The sequence below is a fragment of the Poecilia reticulata genome, chromosome 12 (assembly GCF_904066995.2).
Source record: "Poecilia reticulata chromosome 12, P_reticulata-male-v2, whole genome shotgun sequence".
NCBI classification, from domain to species: domain Eukaryota; kingdom Metazoa; phylum Chordata; class Actinopteri; order Cyprinodontiformes; family Poeciliidae; genus Poecilia; species Poecilia reticulata.
In genome coordinates, this window is record NC_088841.1 from 10,907,703 (window position 1) to 10,927,355 (window position 19,653).

Here is a 19,653-nt window from a genome sequence, read left to right on the forward strand (position 1 = left end):
ATCTACCTCATTTGACTTTTTTTGCCAATCCTCATTATGGTTCTAAGCCAAAACCCCTTTATTGCATTTTTCAATGATAAGAGAGGCAGTGTGCTCCTAAGGCCCCTGTTAGCAATAAAAAAATTTTTTTCTGTGATCACATATTTACATAGCTTCAGGGTCTGTCTGCGCTCAGAGCTGGGAATGACAGCCTACACACTTAGCAATACACGCCAAAAATTATTTATCTCAGTTTTATTCATTACCTCAATAACAACGAACAAACAAGTTCACAAACACACTACGTGTGCCAATGGTTCATGAAGATATAAACTATCAGAAGTTCTTGTATCAAATGAGTTTATGTTAACCATCTTCACTAAATTAGATGTGAGCTGCAGCCTATTAAACCAAGGCAATATTGTTGATTTTCTGACTAGAAACCTTCCAAAACTAATGTCTGAGAACAATAAATATGCCGAAGTGAGTCGTTTTGGGCCACAGAACATTTTTCAGGGATTTTATATGCTTGCAGAAACATTTGCCTAGTTCTGACATCGTCAACACACTTACCAGTAAGCAGTTTGTTGTCCATTTGATTTTATACTGGGATATGTAGAACACTGATATTTACTGGAAACACCTGAATGAAAGCTTGTTTTTTTCTATAATTTCTCCTTGTTGCATTGTCTTTCTTGCTTGCCACATCATCATATGTATGCTCCTTTATTTTTAGTATGCCACACTTGTTGACATAAACCTTCTTTTTAATCCTCCATTAGAAGTTTTTCTCCCCCAGACAAAAGCTGTTATGTTTAAAGCTTGTTTAACCTCTAACAAGAAGACACATATTCTTATGATTCATTGAAAGGAAACATGTGATAAGCACAGATTGATTAAATTGGTCAGAGAGGTTAACAGTACTTCAAAGTGGGGCCAAAGATCAAAGCAGTCTTCTACTGTTTTTTAAAATTAGTGAATTAAAAAAAGGTCATGACTGTTTTTGGTTAATCTCCTGGGATGTTACAATTGGATGTTTATTCACAGAGAGGACAGTTATGATTTAAACATTATGAATACAAAGCTTGTTCTCTTTTTTTACATACGCAAACATAAAGATCTTCCGCTGGCCCAAAGAATAAAGAGTCAGACCAAAATACTCCCCAGGTGCAGGTTGTTGCAAAAAAAAACCACACACAGTCCAATAATTTTCCAGCAGGATAGCACATGTGTTACAAGGCAAATGTGACAATGAAGTGGATATCAACTTGTGAGCCAAGCATGAATAAAACAACAATAGCTCAGGATTTGGCCCGTAAGATGATATCCAGCATGTCAGAGTGACTTGCAGAAATGCTACGCTAAAAATCAACTCCTCAAATTTACTTCACATGAACAAATAAATGCATTTAAAAATGAAATTGTTCTTTAGTATACCATACTACAAAGTAATGTGTTAAAATATGTTTAAAACACGAGAGATATTTGTGTCTTGACCCAAACATAAAAATCTGCAGGAGCAAAATTTGGAAGCCGGATAGAGCCAAGTACAAAGCACCTAAGAAAAATAGTTTGAGGTTTAACAAAAATTGACAGTTAGAAGTTCACCTTTGAGCAAGTCAGTGACCCTAAAATTCAGAGTTACAAAGAAAGGTTTAGAGCAGCAGTTTAAGGAAAGTTTGACTGTTCAATTCCAATAAATGTGAAAAAATTAAAGTAATGAGAATTTATCTTTTAGCAAGCCAACGTATGAGCATTACATGAACTCTGTGCATGTTAAACAGGAAGAGGAGTTGTCTACCAACAACAACCATTAGCTCATTGGCTCCATCTAGAGGTTTGGAAGTAAAGGTGCAGCAATGCAATGCATTAAATTAAAGAGCAAAATAAAAGTGAAAATCTTCTAAAAAGTAAAATAAAAATTACAAGTTTCTTATATGCAAAAAGGTGGAGCTTGGAAGAAGCAGGACATTTCCATTTAAAACAATGAGACAAATCAGCAGATTTCAAAATAAAGAACTTTTGTTTGTTTTTTTAACTCCTTTAAAAATGATTTTTCTTTTCTGACAGAATAGCATCCACAAAAGTGACTGACCACCAAGTTTCTTTTTTGTTTAGGAGAAAAACACCAAGGTGCTTAATTATTCTCACAAATCAGATTCAAAGACGTTTGGTAAGACAGAAGTACTGCATTGAAAACGTAAGTTGTCAAATGTTTTTGCAAAAAGAATCAGAATCAGTCAGGTTTTATTTTACATACTTGCAGAGGACCAACAGTAAAACATTTTTGTCCTTGGAAAAATACACATCAGCCATGTATTAAAAAAAAGCCTTCACAATGCATAAATATGTTTATTCAACTTATTTACGCAAAGTTACAAAACCAGTCTGACAAAATAACCTAACAATTGTCGAAAATAAAAGTATTTCAGCAAAAAAGTAAATGACTGCCAGTCATTTTGTTTTTGGATCCTTAGTAAGTGCTGCACAAGGATTCTAAAAAAATCTTTCAGGGTAAATACATTGAAATAAATAAATGATTGCTTACTAGCACTTCCCTATTGCACAAAAAACTCCACTTGATCGACATTAAAAATAAATTGCTCTGACTTGTTAAGTCATCGTCAACATAAATTCACCAAACGTTAAAACACTTTCCTGTAAAAGGTTTGCAAATTAATTTATGTGACACACACAGAAGGTCTGAGTTTCTTTGTCAGATGTTAAAACATCAACACTCACATCCATGCCTATTGGTACTGATGGTAAAGATGTGCAATGAAAGTTATATGAAATTAAAAATAATAATGACAAAAAATAAAAAAGATCTAACTTCTAGCATTATTAATAGCAGCACCATCACTGGAGCTGCTATTGTCAAGCCTAAAAGAATGTTCATAGAATAAATGTAGAATTTATTTTACTTTTTAAGTAAAGTCATTTAGATTTCCTGTTTTCCTGGGATAGATGATGTAAAACAGGTACCTTTTTCTCATCCCCTTGTCAAAACAGGAAAGAGAGGAGAACATTGAATTTGAGTTGGGCACGTGTGTTGAACGTTTTTTATGTAAGGTGACATGGTGATATGATGCAGTGATGTTGGCACACAAATGAATTGGGTTGACAGTAGATTGTAGAGCAGGATAGTGATCTAAAACACACAGACAAATCAACACGGAAAAGCTCCAGTCAGCCATTAATCCCTTTTTATGGCTATCTCGGTCCACAGACCTTAATCTTATCTCTCCTCATTTCACCGAGAAGATGGCATAAGGACCCAGGACTCTTGCGTAAAGAAGAATGGTCCAAGAGCTTCCTCTCTGTTTTCCTTGTGAAATGTTACATGAAAAATGCTTTTCTATCGTGAGAAAGGAGGTTGTGCAAATACGAGGTAGCAGGGGCGCCAATAGGGGAAGCAATAATAATCTTGTTAAAAAAACAAAAAAACGTTGACAGAAATGCAGAATCATTGTGCCCATCAATAATTATACCCAAATTAAAGCTTGAATCTCCCCCAAATGTTCAGTATATAATTTTCCCCCAATAAAAAAATTTACAGGGTTCCCACCGCCCCCACATCTTAAAACAGGGGCGCCAATAAGACTAAAATGAGCTGAATGTAATACTGTCCAAGCAGGCAACAAATAAAATAAAAAATTCCAAGACTTGACATTTACAGAACACAATTATAAATACAGAAGTAAGGGCAACCGAAAGAATAATTTATGTAAAACTTTACAAGACAGACTTTAAAAGAGTCCTTCGCTGATTGCTCAACAGCATGTTATTCATTTTCAAACCAGTAGGTGGCTCTGTTTACACGTAAAAAACTTCGGTGCAAGTTAAACTTTCACTGATTATGAAAAACAGACGGATCTGACATTATTTACATAAGGCACATAGTTGAGATGTATTACGGTTCACAGTTGAATTAAAAAAAACAACTTAAAATGACTCATACACACAGACATTAATAGGATTTTGTACAGAAGTTTACGTACAATTATGGACATATATATTACATTCTTTTTGAGTTTTTTTTATTGAAGCATTTGAACTAGAGATGTGCCGATCAGGTTTTTTCCTGCCGATTCTGATTCCGATCACCCATGAGGGCCAATCACCGATACCGATCACCGATACGATCACATAATTATAATTTTTTTAATCATAAGCACTACCGGTTACATTATGTGGAAAAAGGTACCATAAATTCACCTTAATTTAGACAAAAACTTGTTTTTAATAACTTTTTCCAAGAAGAAAACAAAACAGGCATTGTGCAAATTGTACTGCTATCGGTAATACTATCTTTAACAGACTGAAAACATACGAAGGCTCTGAAGAGGCTAAATAATGCAAAAAGTCAAAATAAAACCTCTCAACATTGCCAAAAAATTCAAGTATAAAACTTAACATTCAAAGGCAAAAACAGGATCCATTACAACAAACAATCCAGAGTTACTGAATGAAAACCTCCTGATAGCATGGCGGCTAGCTGATTACTGCTAGTTCTGAGTATCTGTTTCTGACTGAGCGGAGTAATTATGCAGAGCAGGGAGGAGATTGATTATTTTTTTAGAGATTATCTGTCTCATGTTAGGACAGCAAAAGTTTTAATACGTATGTAAAATTTATTTTTTTAAGTTAGATGCTACAGCTTTAAGCAGAGGTTCGGTGTGAGAGTCACTACCAGGTGGAGCAGAAGCTGCGCTCCGTCTGTGAAATATTACTACCTGTAGCGCGTAGCAGCGGTTCAACAGCGAGAGCAGAACCATATCGCAGCTCGAAGACTTAAATAATTTTGTAGGTTATTTGTTTAGCTTTCTGACCGTCATGCTAATCCGGGTGAGTGTTTGTAGCTGTGCGCTGCTTTACCTGCTATCTGATCCTTCATGTCTTTTTTACTGCAGTGAGCCTCGATGTAGCCAAACTCCGTCAAGTATGGCATTGTTTTTATGCCATATTAGATTACTCGTGTTGATGCAGTTTGGCGTGCTTCACCCACGTGCTTTAATTTTCTGCCGCAACACGCAAACTTCCCCAATCACTCAGTGCGATATAGTCCCACACGACATCACTTAGGATTTATTGCTGCGCGTTTGCGCAGAGTGAAGGAAAGAGGAGATCAGCTGCACAGGTAGGCTGCGAAATGAGATACAGGTGATCGGTTTGTGTGATCGGCAACAAGAGATCGTGATCGGCGATCACCGATCACACACTTTTTCACGGAAATCGGACGATTATGATCGGTGGCCGATCGATCGGCACACCTCTAATTTGAACTGCTCTTTTTACAGAATGGAGAAACTATGAAGTATACAGTTTCAATGGTTACTAAAAACCAGAACTGGAACTGCACATTTGAATGTATTGTGGATTTTCTCCACACATTGTCAAACATTTTCATACAGACTCAAACACATGCATACACCACTTCCACTAGTATCTGGATAATGTGCTTTTGTAAGCTGCAGCAAAACCATAGGGTTTTGTAACCAACAAAAAACTATTTGTACCCTCTCCTTATCAGAAATTTAATTAAATTGATTAGTTTTCTGGGTTATGTTTTAATAAGGTTGCAGCAATTTCGGAGACTTATCGGTAGCCAGCTTTATCAATCCAAAATTTTGCTTTGGATGTGCGTTTTAGATCACGGTTCTCTTGGAACATCCGATAACATCCAAGATTCAACCATGTGACCAAGGTTCAAGCCCGGTTTAAAACGGAAGACTTTCAAGCTTGATAGAAATGTGCGGCTGCCCACATGGACAAACCAAAATGCAAAAAGGAACAAAGATGGACTGTTTGGTTAAAGTGACATTAGACTTTTTGCCAAAGTCTAATGTGATTTGATAAAGTATGGCTAGAACAGTGAAAGGTGTCTACCTCCTTATTCTTAAACTCCCACCCAAAACTCGGACAAGATTCCATGTTCCAACAAGTCAATGGTCCCAACCAGAAATCAAAACTGGTTTGAACTATGATTAAAAGCTGAGCCAGTTTAATCTCCACAATTTCTGAAGTAAAAAAAAAAATAGTGATGCCAAAAGCCTGTTAAAAAAAGCATATGGTTGAAGTGAAACTTGCAAATGGGCATTTATGCAAATATTTATAGAAGTGCATGTCTATTTTTTAGCCTGCGTGTCTAATTTTGACTCTGTGAATCAAATAACATACCCAATAAATTCAAACTTGCAACAAATTTGAAGTTTCACATTGTATCATCAGGCTAAAAGTCCATGATGAAAGCATTTAAACTACTCACTGGAGCCATAAATGCATGTTTCTCACTTTTGATTAAATGTATCCATACTTTTGTAAAATCAAATCTAAACTCTTCATTGAAGAAGATTGACACTTCAGGAACTGCATATTTTTTACTTTTTTGCTCCGATTTACAACATCATGTGGTTGAGATCAATTAACTTTGCTTGTTGAACATGAATTCAACGGACAAAAAAAAAAAAAAAAAAAAAGCTGGTGGTATTTTTTTATAGGAGTAAGTACAGATGTATCTAAACCTCATTTTACATATGGAGAGAAAATACAAAATACAATTTTTCAACCAAACTCTTTCTCTAAGTTTTTAGTCCACAACATCTCTTTCTTGTTCCCTTGCGTTTCCTGTACAGATATAAAAGAGTGAGTCTTGTATTTGGTTTACAGAAGGACAGCAAATTAGGCAACTTTACCAAAATTTATTTCAGAATTACACAAATCTAAGACACTGATTCACCTGCTGGATGCAGTGCCTAGCCTTTGTCAATCCAGAGTCACGTCTTCTTTGGGTTTTGCAGCTTCTGCTTGCGGAGGTGAGCTTCGATCTCATGCCTGAAGAAGAGCATTCCCAGCTGGCCGTGCGAGGCCTCGTTCATGGCCTTGGACTGCATGCACATTCGGTACTGGTCTGGCGGCAGCTCGTCGGCGCAGTGTTTCTCGTGCCACAGGTGGAAGAGGCCGCGCGACGGCGCCCGGACAACCAGGAGGTTGCTGTGGAGGTACTTTCTGTAGAGGTGGACGTCTTCACCGCCCCAGCCTTTGATGTCGATGTCAAAACCGCCTGGCAGAACAGACATGGTCATGAGAAGATGCGTCAGTATGTAATGCTAAACATGTTGCAGCATGGCTCACAGTTAAGGTGTCATATTCACTTCCTGAAGAAAAAAAAAAAAAAAAAAAAAATATATATATATATATATATATATATATATATATATATATATATTGGAAAAGAGGTTGCAGTTTTTCATTGAGAGATTTGTTAGTTAGGACGATGAAGGCTGCTTCCTGCAAGGTTCACTACTCCCTTCCGTTTTATTTTGGTTGTTATATATCCATCCATCTTTCTGTTTTATTTTAAATTTTAAAAATGCGTTCACAAAACATAACTTTGTTACAATGGTCTTATTTAAACTGAAGGCAAAAAGAACGCACTGTACTTCTTTGAAATTCAGGTTTTCACAAGTCTGGATATATAAACAAGACATGTTCTTTACCATTTTCTAAAAATATATTATTTATATACCAAAAACCTCCAAAGCCAAATAAACAGCAAGTCCTAGATTGCCCTCATGTGTCAGACAAAAAGTAAGCCGAAAATGAAAATGCCATGTTCGAAAAGCTAAGTACAGCGTTGCTGCTTCCAGACGATTCAGGAGGGAAAATAGATACCAGCTGCTAACGAAACACAAATGAATAATTGATCAGGAAATGCAGCCATCTCTGCAAAAGAGTTGTGTGTTAAGACAGGATGGAAAGAAATCAGAAATAACTTTGTAGAGAATCTGTTGGTTACAAATCCATTTATAAATTATAAGAACTCCATCATTATATGGTGAGAATTATTTTTTTCCTTGGACAATGAGGTTAGATTTCAATCATTCCAATCAAATAAATCGCCTCAATACCTGGTCAAATATTACATGTGATTATAGATACATAAATTAGTCGTGATAAGCAGTGAACACTTGTTTTACTATGCCTGTAATTCATGATCTGACTTTATAATAATGGTTCTAAGTTTGGATAACCTTATAAATAAAATAGAGGAAGCAAGATATAATTTAAGGAAGAGCTCTCTAGCGATGATTTGCATAACTTTCACAGTTTTTGGGCTGAATCTAAATACAGGTTTCATGAGTTCACAATTAAAATGCCAAGGTGAGGGTCTTTTGTTATATATCTATTTTTATTTGCAGAGTAAGAGTGAGGTTTTGTCTTCTGTAGCTAAAAGTAAGTGTTTTCACAGAGCTCAGACTGTTTTAGTGAGAGGGGAAATGTCTATGACTAAGACAGGAGGCCGAGCAGCCTTCTGTTAAAGCACTTTAGATGGTCATAGTCTGGATGTGTCTTCACACATTACTCACTGCATGAATCATTTGGCTACGATAAATTGATCGAGTTAAACCTTTGACAATTAGTCCTGGAGTCTATGTGCAAACAAAAGCAAGTACAAAAGCTGCCCATCTTTTTTTCCTTTATTAGGGCATTTTAGGAACGGTTTAAACAAAATCCATATATTACGGTTTGTGTTTATTTGCACGTGTATTTGTTGCCTAAAAATAAAACACAAAATTACAGATTTCAAATCAAAGGGAATTAAAACTGACAAATAGGTGTAACTTTATAAAACACTATATAAACTAAAAATTCATTTATTTCAGTAATTTCATTTTAAAAGTGAACTTTTCATTTTAAAATTCAAAGATTACTTTGAACCTATTAAGACTTTTCTTGAATGTAAAAAAAAGAAAGAAAAAAAGAGGACAAATCAGAAAGCTTATGTTTTGCCTTACACAGTTACAGAGACAACTGATAGCTAGACGACATTCCAGCAGAAATACATGGCTTTCCCTCACAAGGAGGGTAAGGCACAAAAGGCATATGGATGGAAAGTTGAGTGAAAGGAAAATATTTTGGTAAAAAAAAAAAAGTGCACAAAGAGAACCTTGTGAAGCCAAACCTATTTAAGAATTTGAGGAAGAATATCAAGGCACACACTGAAGCTAGGTAAAGTGCATAAAGACCCTCAACACATAGAATTATCCAGGACATTAGTCACGAGTAAATTAGGTTGTGTTACATCACTCCAGAACTAGAGACGCCAGAAGTGTTTTTTATCATTTTAAGCACAAACCCCAGCTACATACTGAATGCATGTACTATACTGCACATAGCTATACTCTTGAGTAGGGTGTTAGTTATTTTTATTAAAAAAATAGTTTCTTATTGGTCCTATGCAATATTTCATTTTTTTAATAAACTGGATTTTGATTTTTAATGAGCTGTGAACAGTAGTCATTTAAATTAAATTATCACTCTGTGTGTAATGAATCAATGTGTTATACGAGTCTCACTTTTTCATGACAGACAGACGGGACATGGGAAGATTCTGAGCTACACTGTTGCTGCTTTATTAAATTACCGTTCAGGATAATATAATAAAACCAAAGCTCCGTATCGTGAATAGTAATGCAATCCTGAGCCATTAGTGCTCTGCTGTTTCTCATGTCCGTTCTGCAGCGGCACCATTAGGACAACAGCAAGGATATTACTGCCGCGTCTGATGAAGCCGTTTTTACTGTGCAGTGTCACGCCTCTACTCAGACAATCAGCCCTCAGGAGGAACTGATTATGGATTCCCGAAGCTGTTGTAAAAGTGGTGTGACTGCTATGTAAATTCTGTTGTGTAACCCTTACCTATGTTGATAAAGTCAGACCTGTATTGGCAGGTCATACCAAAACCGAAATCCCTCCAAAAGCCGGTGTCTTTCTTGATCACCTAGAAGGAGAGTTGCAAATGTATTGTGAAACATGCACAGTAGGATTTGAAGACTTAGCTGCATAAGAGGATAAGTATTTCTAAACCTTCTCCACAAGTAGTCAGGAAAATGAGAAAGTATGGGTAATTTGTGCGTTACCAGTTGTTGCTCCACGGGTGGGATGTGCTCTGGACTTCCATAAATGAGGGCAGGGTTGTACTGGCTGAATAACACGGGGTAGAACACCTTTTTACCTGCAGGGACAAAGCAGCGTTTGACATTTGCTGGTGATCTTAATGATACTTTAGTCAGCCAGAGTTTTATTAGTCCCAACAATTATTTCGCTGGATGGAACCACCACCGAGATTTCAGACTGAAGCATAGAGAAAATGTGGTGATTGATCACATTTCACACCATGTACCCTTAATTCATTTATTGCCAGTGTGAACTTTAATTTAACCTCAATTACACATTTAAAAGTCGAAGCTGTTTTTTCCCCCTCAGATATCTGCAGTTCGTTTCCCTCTCCGGTCTTTAAAATGTCTATTCGGGCCCAGAGGGAGTTCTTACACCGAAACCGTATCAGCACAATGTGAAGTGCTTCTATTCTGGGCTCCTCCTGGATTTCTGAACTCCTCGTTTCTTCTCCAACAGCAGCACTTATCATGGAAAACGACACGCCAGTGACAAGAAATGCCAGTGGAAAGTTAATTACCAGATTTGTCAGGGTGCTGCTGCACACAACAAGCAGCCAGGATCTATTCCTCTCAAGTTTGGAGATATGAAAACGAAAGATTCAAGAGAAAAAAAAATTTGATAGAAAAGATGAAGGGAATTTACTGTCTAGCCAACTTTTAGCTGTGTAGGCAATAGCAGGCAAATTGTTTTTACTTTTAGTTTCGAAAAACAAAGGGTTGAGAAGTGAAAAAGGATCCCATGCTCACTGTGAAGTATGGTAGATGATCTATGATACTGTGGGTCACTTGGATTGTTCTATTTTGTCAGGTTTTATCGATGTATACCGCCACATTTTACTGTTAGAAAACCATTTAAAAATGAACCAACTCACTTTCTCCACTTAGTTAATGTTAATGGAGCCTCACGCCAGAAATAAACATCATCTGTAAAATCAGACGCACACTGCTTCTGATTATTGTGTGAAGCTACAATTAGCCAGAAGTAAAAGCTGTAATGTTTTCAGTGTGGAAGAGACTTTGGGTTGTTTTCTGTCGTAGAGTTCATGCAGCACATCACCTGGCTGCGTGTTGAGTCTGCAGGTGTTGAGGAAGTCGGCGGTGAAGTAGATGTCCACATCGCAGAAGAAAAGCAGCACGTTGCCTCCCTTCCACGCCCGGGCCCCGACGTCGAGGCCCCGTCCCCGAGAAAACTCCTCGTCCAGCTGAAGCAGCGTGTAGTTCTTGAAGCTAGTCTCCCTTTAAAACGCACACACACACACACGCACACACACACACACACACACACACACACACACACACACACACACACACACACACACACACACACACACACACACACACACACACACACACACACACACCAGGCGAGTCATTAGAGAAGACGACATTTGGTCATATGATGAAACTCTTTTTGATGGAACTGCAGCTGAACACAAACCAGTCTTTGTTCGTGTCAGTAAAGTATTTATTAATTCTGTTTGCAAGCATTTTAAAAGCATGGATAAAATTGTTCTCGACAAATTTCTCAGACTGCGTTGATTTTCTCCTGTATGTGGCTGATTAATGCCATTATCTCCCATCTCTGAAGCATGGAGATATTATTCAAGTGCAACAGCGTTTACATGCATCGCCGATGAGCAATATAATTAAATCGTTAAAAAAAACCTGAAGACCTGAAGTGGAAAACATTTGTTAGACTTGGTAGACTCAAAAAGTTGATTTCAGTGCTGATTTGAATCTAGATGACTGAAGAGGAGTCACGAATTCGGGCCGCAGGAAAACGAGCCCGTCTGTCTCTGTGGGTTTTCGTTGCTGTGGCGCGAGTAAGTAGAAACAGCTGGATCCAGATGCACACAGCTGTGGCTTTTTCTTTGATCAGAACAATTCACACTGTTGGTCACTAATCCTTTACTCCAGCGTGCGCCCACGTAGACACAGCAGATCACACACACGTGCCCCCTCATCTTTTTCACAGGGAAAAAGTGGTTCACGTGTCCAAATTTAAAGCAGAACACACAGATGGAAACATCATTTTTCATACAAGTGGCTAATAAAACGCATGGAAAAAGCAGCTACATTAGAGGAATTCACTGTAATGAAGGGAAAAAGATTTTTCCTTTAGGTAGTTTGGATCACTCAGAGTGTCATCCCTCTGCTACGTAAGGGTTTTTAAGTCCATGAATGGTGCGCATTAGCATAATGTTTTCCTCTTGCACTAATGCGTAAACACCTTTGACACATTCCAAACCTTTCTGCCTCTCCCACAAATATGACAGTGAAACCTTTTGATCCTGAATGTCTCAACCTAAAATAAATAGATAAATACCAACCCTGATGCACCTTACCACTTATATTTAGCTGTCTACACATTCCAAAGATTTCTGATGACTTAAAACTTCCAAGACGCATGATGTCCGCATGTAACTACATGTCGGTGTGTGTGCTGTGAGGTGCAGTCGGCTGAAGCGCAGATAACAAGAGTCCATATCCGTCAGCACAACATGAATCCAAACAGAGCGAGTGTCTGCACGGAGTCCCAGGAGAGCAGGACCGTGTGCAGCTGGCACCAAACTGTCCACAGATGGCAAACTGCAGAACAATGACTTTGCTTGTTTTGAACGACTTTAACACGACTCCAGCTGCATTCGTGTGTTGATTCAGTCTCGGCTTTTAATGTGACAGGAAGTGAGTGAGAGATCAACCGAACCCGTAAACTGTTAAGAGGAGCACCTGCAAGGATTTCGTCAGCATTACGGTGCCTTGGTATAGCATTCAAACGTTGTCCTCAGCCACATTGCATCCACGAACTTTAAGATGGTTTATTCTGATTCTGTGTGGCAGGAGAACACAAAGAAACGCATAAACTGTGAAGTGGAAGGGAATTGCTACATGGAGCATTTTAAACTTGTATCAAATTCTAAACTAGAGTAATCCTGGACTCTAACTGGGGCATTATAAGACATGAAAACCTTTAATCTAACCCACTCCATTATGACTGACTGCATCTTTAAAGTTATCCTCCTACCTTCTGGTGAACCTCCACCACAGCCTCAAGTCGTCTGCAGTCTCTAACAAATTTCCTTTCGTAATCCCTCTCTGTTCATCAATACTCACCAGCTTTCCAGGTCCTGGTTAAGAAAAGCGTCCCCCAAACATTGGACGAACTGCAACTCTCTGCAGTTCCTCCAGAGGCACAACGTGCAGTTTGGCCTCTTTTTTGATTGATGATTGATTTACTTTGCCTTACAGTTAAGGTGGTGAACCACATAATTGCAGGTCTAGGGTTTTGCCTTGGTATTTCCATTTTCAGGTGAGGAATTGAAGAGTGCCTATTAATAATAAGAGTGCAAATTATTTTATAACCTAGCTCTGCTTTAGCATTTTCCGTAACTTTATCCCTGACCTTTCTGCCGTGTACCTTGGTTTTCATGAAGTTATTCAGTCACACCTTCCCTAACAAATTTTTGATCCTTCACAGAAGAGTTACTGATATTAAATAACACAAAGGTGGACTGCATTAACTCTTTAGCGGACTTCTAAAGGCAAATAAACCTTGGGTGTATTTGTAAAATAAAACATATAGTATATAAAGCTCACGTATATTATAACTTTCTATTCACTTTCCAATAGGAACTACTTTGTGTCGATCGCCAAAATAAAATCCGTTAGACGTTTGTGTATTTGCTGAAAAGAAGATGTATGTCACTAAGGTGTCATTCAATAAAAATACACTTTAACCTAATTTTTTAATTGCTCATACTTAAGTTGTTCCTTTTCCTCTGTGCTTGGAGTATTTTACAGATGGAACAATTAGTCTGTGGGTGAGCGTGACAAGAGTGAGGACAATAAAGAAGCTGCATTCAGCTCACACCACTGTCTATTTCCTGTGTTTTGTCTAGACATTGGAAAGAAAGTGTCACTCGTGAAACAATATTTTTGTCCTGATTTACTGCTTTGTCCTGTGGCCTTTCACCTATTGAAAGCTTATAAACATAGCAATGTACCCATTTCATTTAGTTTGCATAAATGTACCCGTTTCATGATTACTTAGGCTGTCGCCACAGTTCAGTTTGCCAACAATTCAAGAATGTATTAAATAAAACAAACAGCTTTAAAAAGGTACAAGTGGGCGGACTTCAGACAAATCCCCCGTGACCCACTGTGTGCCAAGCTAAGCTAATAGTTTCTTGTGCATATTTACATTTCTGTAAATGATACATGATACTGATAAATTCCGGGTTATTTGCAGTAGTAGGCATTGAAAGCCAGGTTTTTTTTTTGTTGAAAGAACTGGCTAGTTTACCTTTTCATAAACTGGTAGGGAAATCCTGTTAAAATTAAATCACTGACTGAATTTGCATGTTGCCCAAACAAAACGCGAAAAGAATCTAATAAAAAGGGCGCAGCCAGCAAAAGTCAACGTAACCCTACTTAAATCCACGTTTTTATAGTCGCTTTTATTATTTTGATCTTTTGTCACCCACACATTGCCACACCCCTCCGCTTGTTCCAACAGATTCCTTTTCACTACTGCAGATAAGATGGTCTGCACCCTGTTTCAGCTGAAACCATGTCAGTAAGAAGTCTGTGATAAAAAACTCCCACAGTTCGTCTCAGCTATAGGTCTTATCCTGTTAGCTACACTCGGTAAGGACAGGGTGGAGGATGCTGAGTCAAAGCGTGACGCTTGTTGATGAAACAGACTTCGGTCTAAGCCCCAAATCTGTGACTTCTGTTTACTCCCGTCACTTTTGGTTTGAGGCCAACTGAGCCTGCTTCCTGTAAAAGTAATGGTAATGGTATTGGTTTTTAAATGGGAATCCCAGTGCCATCATCTTGCTCGAGTTTGAAAAAACAAAACAAAAGAAAAAATCATTCAATAGCTATTGAATGCATTGTCCTCATTTCTTTTCATACATCAAGTGTCTCTCCAATCAATACTATAGCATCATATTAAATGGCTTGGCTTGTAGTCAAAATGAAGAACTGAAGCATGCTGCTCTGCTTATTCCTTTAGTTAGAAATTATAAAAAAAATAAAAAAAACAGTCAGTGAAGTGAACAATGCTTTATGGGATGTTCAAACCGGCCAGAACAAGATTTAAAGAAATGCAGGATTCACTTGCCTCAGTGAATCCTGCATTCACTGAGGATTCAGTGAATGCAGGATTCACTGCATTCACTTTATGGTGGTTATGCGTTCACCATAAAAATAAAAAAGGAGAGACTGGGCAGAACACATTTTGATGACTGATGAGACAAAAGCTAAACTCCTTAGAAGGTGTGTGTCCTGTTATATCGGGTGTAAAAGTAACAGTTTTACAGAAAAGTAGCACCATATGGAGGTGGTGTTATGGTCTGAGGTTATTTTGCTGCTTCTGGACCTCATGTGATTATGTGACATGACCTTAAAAAGGATGTTCATGATTAAAAAATCTCTTTGTGGCTGAATTACAACAATTCTGCAAGTCCTCCACAGCTGGAAACTACTTATTGCAAGTTATTCCAAACACTTCATTGCAGTTGTGACTGTTGAGGTTGACCCAGCCACTTACTATGTTTAGGCAGCAGTAACTTTTTCCACACAGGGATATGTAGGTTTTGATTTTTTTCCCTCCCTTAAGACACAACTTCATTTAAAAACTACATTTTGTGTTTACTTATGTTGTCTTTGAGTAACATTTAAATTGGTTCTGTTCTGGAAATTAGGAAGTCATTACAAGTGTGAAAAAGGGCTTGCATGTCCATGCAAACAAGTCTATCATGACATGATAGACAACTTTAAATACTTTGAGTATTTAAAGTTAAATACTTAAATAAACAGCTGATCACACTCTTAGGTGAGCCTTGACCAGACTGGGGAGACCAGGGCCCCGTCCTGGAGCCAAAAGCTCGGCGGCGTGTGCCCAAAATATTTCAATCATTCTCATTTGTGAATATTTTGTCTGTTAGTTAGCAAGGTCAAAACAGGAAACCATGCAAATAATCATTTTATTAATATTTTTGTTGTGAGCTAACTGAAGGATGAATTTTACTCTGACAATTTCTTTTTATTTTGCATGATTCTTCACGAGTTCCACCCCACACAACCCTGGAAACAAAATGACTCATGCTTTATTGTTGATTTAGCCATCTGCTTTGTATGTAGAATGAAGGCAAGTGATTTTTGTTTCTCTAAACAGTTGCATAAAAGACAAAACTACCTGGTACTTTAGTGAGCCAGATAATCAGTAGTCCACACGTGTAATGGGAGGGTGAACGCAAGCCGGCAGAGGCCTCGGGCAAAATGGTTACACAAGTTAATGACGCTGAGTCAGTGAGTCGCAGATCTCTGAAAGATCTGCGAAAGAACATGACAACTGTGCAGCTCCGATTTGTGAGTCTTTAAATCCATTCGTAACCTTCCTGTACTTCTGACCAAGTTAATTTGTCCTTGGGGGGATTTTCACAGGATTTACTTGAGGCATCCGAGAAGTGACTGAAATACCACAAATGATAAGGTGCGAGTTATTAAAAGGAGAGAAAAAAATTATGGAAATTTTTCAAAATGAAATGATTCACTATGTCATGCAACTGCTTTCTTTTATCTTTTTCTCAGTTTTCTACATAATCCTTGTTTTTATCTTTTTTTTATCCTTGGGATTTAATGGTTTTTCCTTTTTCCTCTATGTTAGCATTGCTTTTGATCTCATCTTCTGAGTTTCTTTCAGTTTTTTTCCCCTGCAGCCATCCGCTCCACTCTGTGTCCACAACACAGTCATTATTTATGTGCATTGACTGACTGGTATCCAGTTAGATCAGATCACTCGTGTTTCTCTCTTCTTCACACGCCGTCTCCCTCCCTCTCCAACCATTCCTGCTATCCCTCTTTGTTTCGCATCGTTTTATATCTCCATTCCGAGCCACGAAGGGCTCATAAACTCACAGGACCCCCCCCTGTGAATGGGTTTGAGGCTTTGAAGTACAGGATTTCAAAGCCTTATATTTGAAAGTACAGCTTCTGATTCAGTCTATTTTTAACAGGCATCCCAAGTGTCTGGCAGAAAAAGGTTAAAAAGTGAGAACCGACCTTCTTGCAGGTTCACCAAAAATGTTTTCTATGCGTCTAAATAATATACAGCGAGAATGTAAACTGTGTTAATTGAAAGCAAAGAGTGTGACTGCATTGTGATCTTGCATTAGGAAGGGGGGAGGGAGATCAACTTGCTTGAGGCTATTTGTGAGAAGAAACAAACTAAGCCAGTTAGTGGAGCTGAGCTGAATCTGTTAAAAGTGATCTACAGAAACAGATCTCCGTCTCTAATTACGCAGACATCGCTGCAGGGAAAATTATGCCTGGGAAATAAAATGTGTTCATCTATAGTTTCATTTATCCATGTCAAAAGTTCAATAAAATTCTGTGTGAAGGTAAAAATGTAGAAACGGGAAGGTTATTCGTTCCGAATTGCTTCTTTTAAAATTGATTTCCCCCCTAAATGCAGCAGCCTTTGTATCCTCGCCAAAGGCAGGGAATCCCCTTCACAATTTTCCTCTCATTAAAAAGAAGAACCCAGCCTCTGGAAAACTTTATACTAGGGAGATATTCATGCAGTCAAGGCTTGATTATAAGAGACGCCATCCAAATTGCTCTTAAAGTGACTATTTACAAATAAAAGCAAATATGTTGGTAACAAACAACTGTAGACTTGCTACCAGGGTGAGAAATATTAAAGAGCTAATTAACAAACATCAACTCCAGAGAAAAGCTGGGGGGTAATACTGCATTATTTATTATATGTTAAAACTTTTTTTTAAACTTTGGTAATACTTGGGACGTGTCGGATTAATAACAGTAACTCTTTCAAACCACTAAAAAGGTTTGATTCAGATTGTAAGTTTTGTTGTTACGTTTGTTTTCCTACAGATAATATATAAAAAAAATAAAATAAAATATATATATATATATATATATTTTTAAATCACAAATTAATACTGCTTTATAATTTCAAGTTGTGATAGATCACACCCTGATGCGTTTTGCTACACTCTAAGAGGCACCCTAAATCTCTGTGGGATCCCATTTCATCCAAAACCATCTTTCAGAGATCCCATCTTCATTTCAACCTTTTTTTTTTCACAAGTTTGTTTTTCTTTTTACTCATTATTAAAAGTTTAACTCTGCCTGTTTTAGAAATCGCCGACAGCGAGACAATGAGACGTTGTGCAATGCTGGAGATGGTCCGACTGCTTCAAGGCCACACGCAAACCTTTGTGCCCGCATCACCATAGAAACCCCTCAGGGAATCCGTCACTTCAACTCGCAGTGGACCTGACTCCCGATCAGCCAACAGCTACTGTCTCCCTAGGTGGTGACTGTGCATGCATATGTGTGTGCGTATGTAGAAATCTGTGCAAAAAGGGCTGAGTGAGTGAGGGATGATTGCAGGCATGTTGTAAATTATCAGTGTTGGCTGGAAGCTTTTCAGCTCTTCTGTACGGGTGACACGCTGCTCCATTATTCATTAGATACATGAGTGGCTGTGGCAGGACGAAGAGCCAGGAGGAGTGTGTATGTTTTGCATTTGTGTGTCATGACAGGAAGAATGATTACAGAGGAGATTATTCTGGTTATGTGTGGAAAAGTGGCCAAAAAACAAACAAGCATATTTTTGTAGCGTTTATTTTGTTTGTTTCGTGCAGTATGTGATTCAAAAGGCTGAACTTGGCTGCAGATCGGACTCACCTAGATGTGTTCTCCAGAGTGCTCCGGACTTCACTCATCTGCTCTTTCCCAAAATACACCACGGTCAGATGTACCCGGCCATCCTGACGCACACAGACTTCCCTGCACACAAAGGATGGGACGTTAGGGATGAAAGCTTTATGTAAACTGAGCGGAGACTCGAGGGGGTTGACAGGAAGAAAGAAAATCAAGGTGACATAAGAGTTTTTACAGGAGGCTTCAAAGTTTCACTATGGCCAGAACAAAAGAAGAGGAACAAGAGCTTCAGGACTGGGCTGAGACTCTACTTTTAAAAATCTATGCATGTCAATTTAAGACAATAAAGTATTCTTAATGAGGGAAAGGACAATTCTGACTAGACACTAGAATATTCTCAGGCTGCACATAGTTAAAGTAACATAACTCTGCCCCTCTCTTGCCTGCTGCTGCACACTGCCAGTCAGCTGGCTGCTACACCTTTACTTTCTCAAATTAGATACAAAGTTCAGCTGCTTGCTCACAAAAAAAAAAAAAACACCAACATTTCTGATGTGGAAACTGAAGAAGCATCACTCATCGCTTCTTTTACGATGACGGCATTTTAAAACAGCAGTTGGCGAACGGCAAGCTGTTAAAAAGCCAACTGTGAGGATAGTGAGATTAATTAACCAGTCAATAACAGAGTACTATAGACATTTTAGACTGAGAGAAGCAAAAAGCCAAAACAATCTGCTTAGTAAACTTGAAAAATTACTTTTGAATGCATCACAATCATTCTGTGCAACCAATACGCCGCTTCAGCTGCATTAGGAATAATTGTAGATTTTTTTTGTGCTTCTCTTCACATTAGATCCATGTTTTTGAAATTCTTTTTTCATATTTGAGTAAAATCCAAATGGTGGTTTTACCAAAGTTTATCATACCGTGGGAATCTCATGCCTAACTTCAGACAAAATGATGTCAACGGCAGTTTGTAGGAAGAGATCAAATAAAAAGTGGATAATCTCACGTA

At 38.1% G+C, this 19,653-nt stretch overlaps 1 protein-coding gene across 2 annotated transcripts in view; it reads right to left on the minus strand.

Moving 5' to 3' along the window:
• Positions 1-979: 979 nt before the first annotated feature.
• The window catches only part of csgalnact1a (chondroitin sulfate N-acetylgalactosaminyltransferase 1a), a 40,804-nt gene continuing 22,130 nt past the window's right edge, over positions 980-19,653 (minus strand). The window contains exons 4-9 of one of the 2 annotated variants that reach the window (XM_008423763.2): positions 18,663-18,764; positions 10,999-11,177; positions 9,903-9,997; positions 9,682-9,763; positions 6,719-7,042; positions 980-6,606 (exon numbers count right to left, since the gene is read on the minus strand). In XM_008423763.2, coding sequence (XP_008421985.1) covers positions 6,756-7,042; positions 9,682-9,763; positions 9,903-9,997; positions 10,999-11,177; positions 18,663-18,764 — 745 coding nt within the window. In that variant the 3' untranslated portion in view covers positions 980-6,606; positions 6,719-6,755. Of the gene's footprint in view, positions 7,043-9,681; positions 9,764-9,902; positions 9,998-10,998; positions 11,178-18,662; positions 18,765-19,653 lie in introns of both variants that reach the window. The other variant, XM_008423762.2, reaches the window with a different exon arrangement.